The 8,279-nt window shown below is 41.5% G+C and overlaps 1 protein-coding gene across 5 annotated transcripts in view; it reads right to left on the reverse strand.

The window, feature by feature from the left end:
• The window catches only part of folr (folate receptor), a 32,476-nt gene that overhangs the window by 22,895 nt on the left and 1,302 nt on the right, over positions 1 to 8,279 (reverse strand). Inside the window, exon 1 of one of the 5 annotated variants that reach the window (XM_043692516.1) lies at positions 7,982 to 8,033. The exons of 1 other annotated variant lie outside the window; for it this stretch is intronic. In XM_043692516.1, coding sequence (XP_043548451.1) covers positions 7,982 to 7,992 — 11 coding nt within the window. In that variant the 5' untranslated portion in view covers positions 7,993 to 8,033. Of the gene's footprint in view, positions 1 to 871; positions 968 to 2,317; positions 2,696 to 7,981; positions 8,034 to 8,279 lie in introns of those variants that run through there. 3 more of the 5 variants (XM_043692518.1, XM_043692521.1, XM_043692520.1) reach the window with 3 other exon arrangements.

Raw genomic sequence — 8,279 nt, forward strand, 5'->3', positions numbered from 1 at the left:
GGAGGCCTGTGACCAGTGGAGTGCCACAAGGATTGGTGCTGGGTCCTCTACTTTTCATCATTTATATAAATGATTTGGATGCAAGCATAAGAGGTACAGTTAGTAAGTTTGCAGATGACACCAAAATTGGAGGTGTAGTGGACAGCGAGGAGGGTTACCTCAGATTACAACAGGATCTTGACCAGATGGGCCAATGGAATTTAATTCAGATAAATGCGAGGTGCTGCATTTTGGGAAATCAAATCGTAGCAGGACTTATACACTGAATGGTTTCAAGAGGGATTGCTTATTAGGTCTATTGTGTATATTTGGAACAGCAAAATTAAGTCTAGTTTGGATAGATCGAGTTCTGTAGGAGTTCTTTATTCTATTCTTTGTGTTTCATTGTGTAATCACATGAATAAATTTTTGTCTGTTTTCAAACTTGGTAGTCAACCTAGCTACCTCACTCCGGGCAACTTTCACTGTACACTTACCGAAACAAATTGCAAAGTTATGGTGTGGGCTGCCTGATTAAAAATGTTCTGAGTGGCCTGGCTATGTCCATAGTTGTATAGATTGGACCGAGTATATAAGCAAAGATAGGTTGGAAAGAAAGATTCTAGGGGAAGGATGGCCATTGTGTGTCTAAAAAAGTTAATGATAATATCAACTTAAAGAAAATGTACATCACTTTGTAAAGATGAATGGATATTTGTGTGCAGACAGGTGGCAGGTCACAAGATTGGTTTGAATTTAAAAACAGCAAAGAATTCTGAAAGATTAATGAGGGAAAAATTAGATTGAGAAAAAGCTAGATAAAAATATAAAAACAGACATAAAAGATTCTTCAGGCCAGAGTAAATGAGTCTTGGTTCTCAAAAGAATGTACCTGGGAAATTATTAATGCAAAATAAGGAGATGGCAGATTAATTTTTTTTCTTTCATCCATCCATCCATTTTGGTTCACCCATCCTTAGGGTCTGATATGATGCACATGGACAGGACAATTCCTTTTGTGGAAGAGTCTAGAAATAGGAGTTCAAAATTAAGGTGCCCATGAGAAAAATATTGTCCTAATCTTTATCTTAAACAGCAATCTAAATTATTTGTGTTCACGGGACATGGTATCGCTGGCTCGACCAATACCTATCACCACCCTAAGATTCAAACCACATTGCTGTATATCAGCGGGACAGGTAAAGACTTTCCCTAAAAGACATTCATGAACCAGATGGGTTTTTACAACAATTGACAGTGGTTGGATGGTCACTATAAGGGTAGCTTTTATATTTAAATTCCAGATTTTTATTGAATTCAAATTTCACCATCTGCTATGATGGGATTTCAACCCATGTCCTGAGAACATTCACATCCCTTACGGTATTGGTCAGCAAACCTTCTCTGAACTGTAATGCATTTAGATTTCCTTAACTGGGTCATCAATACAGTACACAGTACTCCAGATGTAGTCTCACCATTTTGTTAAGTGTTTTGATAGAGGCAGAAAATGTGTATTCCAGTATTGATAACATCTTAAATATCAAAAACCAACCAGTCTAAAAACTCAGCATTGAACAGTGGGATTACACTATACAGATATGATGGACTGAATGGCGTCAGGCCATACCATGAATATATACTGTAATCTATCTTGATACTACCAGATGCTGATAAGCCATTCGTACAATTCTGCTGATTCATGGTTTGATTCACTCTTTTGTACATTATAATTTCAGGTTTTGTTTGCTAAAGTTAATCATCTGATTGTTGCCTTTATGGTTTGTCTGCTCAGCAAACGACCTTGGGCAGAAGAAAGTCTGAGTTTCAGCCAACTCTACTTACAAAGAAATATTGGAACAGAGTCAGAAGTCAATAAGAAACTCAGGACTCTGTCCTCGAAGTTTAAGAATTGAGGATTTTTGCTGTGAATCAAGGTGACATATTGTTAGAAGAAAGTTTCAACTTTAAGGAAACAGTATTATGCACAACATGGTGTTGGATAGGGAGCTCCATCCTCTCCGTCCCCATCTCCCTCTCCCAGCACAGGGATAGCATGGGTTAGATCCAGAATAAAGTTCCCTCAACACTGTCCCCATCAAACACTCCCAGGGCAGTGACAGCTTGGGGTTAGATACAGAGTAAAGATTCCTCTTCAAAACTTTTTGACATTTCACAGAACAAAGACAGGACAGTAGCTCTGTTGCAGAGTAAAGTGAAGACTTGGTCAGAGACATGTATTTTGAGCAAAACTGAAAGACAAGTTGTCAGTGGTTTAACAAAAAATAAGCCAACAGGATTAAAAGTAGTACAGTTGAAAACATTCAAACAGACCTACCAATTCCTTCAATCCCTTCTAAGGTTTTGAATCAAGTTCCTGTCTCGAGCAGCCGTGAACAAGTGTTCTGTCGCTGAACTCTACAACACTGTCTCAGTTTGTTCCGATACTCCTCCCTGGTATCAACATTTCTTGAAAGTTTATCTCAACACAAGGTTTATTCCAATCACTCACAACTTTCACCCGAGTTACAAAGTACAAATGCCATTAACGTGTAATTTAACATACAGTTAAGTTCAAAATCTCAGCCTCCTCTAAAATCTGGAAAATAGAGTACATTTACTGAACACTGAAATTATTTTAAATCCATAACACACTCCCTCTTTAAAAAGTCATTTATATAGGACCAATATTATAGTTCCTTCACTCGAATATTATCAAACAAAAATAAATTATCACAGTTTGTCAGAAAACAAACTGAATTGAAAAAAAACTTTGAATTACACTAGAGACATTAGGGTAGAATACTGAAGGCTTAATCAAAACAGGAAGGTTTAAAGTCACTTAAAGGACAGAAGGATCTCAAAAGAGATTTCCCAAATTTAGGGCACCAGCCATCTAGGTGGCACGGTCAATTTGGGGAGAATGAAATCGGGAAAGACAGGGTACTTGGTTTCTTGCATAGTTTTATTCACTTTGACAGGAAGAATTTTAAAAAAAAAGAGTATTATCACAAACAGAACTACAGAATTCCAATGTGCAGAGGGACTCTGGTGTTATAGCGCATAAGTTGCTAAAGGTTAGTGCGCAGCACAATTTCCACGATAGAAAGGCACAGACAGTAAAGCCCTCTAAGGTAATAACTGTCTTCCAATTCAGACTCATCTCATGCACCTTCAATTTCCATCACTTACCATGCACCCATACCTTCAACTGTTGAGTGTTTACAGCATGGGAAACAATCATTCTACCCATTTTCTTCATGCCAACCCATCTGCAAAAGTTATTTAGCTCACTCTCATTTCTCACCATCCTGAACATTGGATAGAAAATTACAGCGCAGTACAGGCCCTTCGGCCCTCGACGTAGTACCGACCTCTGGAACCAATCTGAAGCCCATCTAGCCTACACAATTCCATGTACGTCCATATGCTTGTCCAATGACAACTTAAATGTACTTAAAATTGGTGAATCTACTACCGTTGCAGGCAAAGCATTCCATACCCTTACTACTCTGAGTAAAGAAACTACCTCTGACATCTGTCCTATATCTATCACCCCTCAATTTAAAACTATGATCCCTCGTGTTTGCCGTCCCCATACTTGGAAAAAGGCTCTCCCTGTCCACCCTATCTCACCCTCTGATTACCTTATATGTCACTATTAAGTCACCTCTCAACCTTCTTCTCTCACATAAAAACAGCCTCAAGTCCCTCAGCCTCTCCTTGTAAGACCTTCCCTCCAAACCAGGCAACATCCCAGTAAATCTCCTCTGCAGCCTTTCCAAAGCTTCCACATCCTTTTTATAATGCGGTGACCAGAACTGTACACAATACTCCAAGTGCGGCCGCAACAGAGTTTTGTACAGCTGTAGCATAACCTCCTCGTTCTGGAACTCGATCCCTCTATTAATAAAAGCTAAAACACCGTATGCCTTCTTAACAACCTTGTCAACCTGGGTGGCAACTTTCAAGGATCTCTGTACATGAACACCGAGATCTCTCTGCTCATCTACACTACCAAGAACCTTACCATTAGCCCAGGACTTTGCATTCAGGTTACTCCGACCAAACTGAATCACCTCACACTTGTCCGCATTAAACTCCATTTGCCACCTCTCAGCCCAGCTCTGCAGCTTATCGATGTCTCTCTGTAACCTACAACATCCTTCGTCACTATCCACAACTCCACCGACCTTAGTGTCGTTTGCAAATGTACAAACCCATCCTTCCATGCCCTCATCCATGTCATTTATAAAAATGACGAACAGCTGTGGACCCAACACCGAAACTTGTGGTATACCACTATAACTGGATGTGGAATGGCCTTGGAGAAAGTGATGGTGGAGACCCACCCACACATGACCTTTAGCAGTGTGACCCCAGATTATGGACCCCTGTATTCCTTTCAAAGCTTCCCAATTCTTTTTTTATTCATTCATGGGACATGGGTGTCACTGACCAGGTCAGCATTTATCCTCTGGCTTTAACTGCCAAGAGGGCAGTTAAGAATCAACCACATTGCTGTGGGTCTAGAGCAACAGGTAGGGCAGACCAGGTCAAGATGGCAGATTTTCTTTCATTAAAAAGGGGATTAGTGAATCAGCTTGAACTCCTATGTACTCTCCACCCAACACAACTGAATGCCCTCATCTCAGAAACTGCTCTGCTGACACCCTATAATCTCACAGGGCTACCACAGCACAGAGAAAGAGCATGAGAAAGCCAGAGCGAGAGTGACAGTCAGAGCGTGAGTGATCATGTCTAATCAGAGACCAGACAGGAAATTGTGCCTGTTGGATAAGAAGGAAATACAGGAGAGTGAGGCTAGAAGCCAAACAAATTGCATGTAATCTGAGAGTGAAAACGATGAGGACAATAGGTCTAGATATAGCGAAGGGGACTAACTGAGAGGAAATAGGGAGAGAGTCAGTAAAGAAAAGAAATACCTGAGACACAGATGATGCAATACAAGGGGAAATTACAGACCACAAGCTAACAGATGAGGTGCTGCATTTTTGGGAAAGCAAATTGTAGCAGGACTTATACATTGAATGGTAAGGTCCTATGGAGTGTAGCTGAACAAAGAGACCTTGGAGTGCAGGTCCATAGCTCCTTGAAAGTGGAGTCGCAGGTAGATAGGATAGTGAAGGCGGGCGTCTGGTATGCTTTCCTTTATTGGTCAGAGTACTGAGTACAGGAGTTGGGAGGTCATGTTGCAGCTGTACAGGACATTGGTTAGGCCACTGTTGGAGTATTGCATGCAATTCTGGTCTCCTTCCTATTGGAAAGATGTAGTGAAACTTGAAAGGGTTCAGAAAAGATTTACAAGGATGTTGATATAAAAGAGACCTAAGGGGCAACTTTTTCACACAGAGGGTGGTACGGGTATGGAATGAACTGCCAGAGGAAGTGGTAGAGGCTGGTGCAATTGCAACACTTGAGGCAATTGGGTGGGTATATGAATAGGAAAGGTTTTAAGAGATATGGGCCAGGTGCTGGCAGGTGGGACTAGATTGGGTTGGGATATCTGGTCGGCATGGACGGGTTGGACCGAAGGGTCTGTTTCCATGCTGTACATCTCTATGACTATACGACTCTATGAGTACTTCCAACCAAACACCTTCAGCATGCCTGCCACTTAGATACAAAGACCTGATGAATAATTACATTGTACTGATTAGGTTAGCAATCACAATGACAAATCCTGGAACTTGTGTTTTATAGGACAATTTGAAAGACAAAAAAAACATGTTGGCCTTTGCTGCAAGGGGCTTGGAGAACAGCAATAATGAGTTTGTGCTCGAGTTACATTGGTGAGAGCACACTTGATATATCATGCAGTTTCCTCCATATTGGTGTGGATGTACATTTTGGTCAGCTTGGACCAGTTTGGGTCAAATGGCCTGTCTCCATGCTGTAGAATTCTATGACTCTACTGAGGATGCTGAAGACCTGAAAGAAAAACCAAATGATGGAGAAACTCAGTAGGTCTGGCAACATTTATGGAGAGACAAAGAGTTCATATTTTAAGTCCGAGTCCAAAATTTAAAAGATAAATACATTTGCAATATGAGGTGATGTGATGAAGGCTTGGTGGTATTCTCTCTAAGCTCTTAACGCCAATATCCAAGTTATGTTCTGGGGACCGAGGTTGGAATTTGTATTCAATTAAACAAATATGGAATGGAGAGTCAAATGATGACCAGGAAACCATTGTCAATTGTGAGAAAAATCTGTCTGGCTCACTAATGTCCTAGCGAAGAAAAACCTACCATCTTTACCCTGTCTAATCTACATGTGACTCCAGGCCCACAGCAATGTGATTGAACTGCCCCCTCAGTGACCAATGAAGTTGTATGTAATTTATCCTCTTTTGGGTTTTGTTTATAATTGTCACCCAGCTAAAGCACAGCAATTCAAATAGAGAATGAAAAACTCAAAAAGCAAGGTCAGCAGAACCCACTCATTCGACTAAGTCACATTCAAACAAAAATGTCAGCAATACAAAAACCGTTCCAAACATATCTACGAGTTGCCTTCTGAATTGAATTGATTGGAGTGAGGTGGGCTACATGAGAAGGAAAGCAAGGGAGGGAAAGCAAGGGAGAACGATTAGATGAGAATCAAGTTAGCAAAGTTACATTGCCAATCTTTCTGCTGTTTATGAGCAAACAACGACGTATGCGATATTTGCTCTTTTATACACCCTTCCATTTGAAGTTCTGGTCGCCATAGGTGCAAATACAACAAACATTTTAAGAGTATGAATCCGCCAATCTTTATCCATGTGAATTGCAAGACAATGTTAGTTAAAAATACAAATGTATTTCATGCACAAAAAAAGAAAATAAAGCTTCAAATTTAACTTTTTTGCTGTTATTCAGATATTTGTTTCTTCCACATGTGCCAAACACACCTTATCTCCCCATCATGTGCAGATGGCACTCTGCCATCTCATACATAGCCCAAGGTATCAGAAATTTACATGCATGCCTCCCACCACCCCACCAAGTATATGCAGGACACCCGAGGAGCGAGACATCCATTCTCCAGCATGTAGAGAATCATAGGCTTCCTCTCCGTTGTTACAACTAACTCAAAATCAGCCAAAATGTATTCCAAAATATCAAACTTCACTGTTAACAGGCTCCCTCAAAACATGCAAAAAAAAAATGCAAACTACATGCTGTCTTCCAGAGAACGCTGCAAATCGCTTTGGAAGGGCTTCTGGAGTTCTCGCTGGTTAGGAAACGCAACAGCCAATCTACACAAAGCAAGCCCCACAAACTACAGTATGAAAACAGTTGGATCATCTGTTTCCAATGATATTAACTAATTAATTGAGGGACAAGATTGGTTTACAGGACTTATTGGCCTTGATCTACAACCCTTCCTGATGCTCAAGAATCATTTTAAGCAGTTTAATGTAAAGTTAAGCAAATTCTCAAGTAAAACACTCAGTTTGAAAAGATTAATCTCCAGCATATAGTTTTACTTTTAAAATGTCCCCTCTGACTCTGCACTCTTTTAGTACAGGCTGGAGTCTGGCGTGAAGCCTGGGCTCTACTCAGCTCACCGATCTTCAACAGATTGAATAATTGACTGACCACAGAGCCAGAACATTTATTTGGAAAGGCAGAAGCCAGTCACATCATCAGCACTCGACACAAACAAACCTTCGCAAGGACTTTTTTCAGGGGGTTTTTTTGTTTTAAAACTCGGGAAATGTCACGCAGGACAGTACAGAATTACCAAACCAATGATGACTCAGACTCAATGTGGCAAATTCTAACAGTGGCACATCTGTATGACTCATTTAAGTAGGAAATGCAGTGAAATATGGATTAACGGAGAGAGGGATGGAAACCAAACTCTGACCACCTACTGCCACCACAAACTCACCGAGTACCCTCCCTTCTAAGCCACCCCAGCCTCACACCCAGCTCCCTATCTCCCCTACACAGCCCTCTCCATTCTCAAACTCCATCAGAAATCTACTGACCTTTCAGTCATTCACAAGCAATCACTTCAGAGCCAGCCTTGGGGGGGGGGGGAGCCAGCCTTGGGGGGGGGGGGAGCTGCCCAGGGAGACTCTCTCCCAAAGCCACACTCTAAAGGCGCTCATGTCCGTGGGTCACTCCCTGTGCCTCGAGTGACCACTGGTCTGAGGGGGGATGGAATTACTAGACACTGCCCCGGGGCTGAGGGGGGGATGGAATTACTAGACATTGCCCCGGGGCTGAGGGGGGGATGGAATTACTAGACACTGCCCCGGGGCTGAGGGGGGGATGGAATTACTA

The sequence above is a fragment of the Chiloscyllium plagiosum genome, chromosome 6 (assembly GCF_004010195.1).
Source record: "Chiloscyllium plagiosum isolate BGI_BamShark_2017 chromosome 6, ASM401019v2, whole genome shotgun sequence".
NCBI lineage: Eukaryota > Metazoa > Chordata > Chondrichthyes > Orectolobiformes > Hemiscylliidae > Chiloscyllium > Chiloscyllium plagiosum.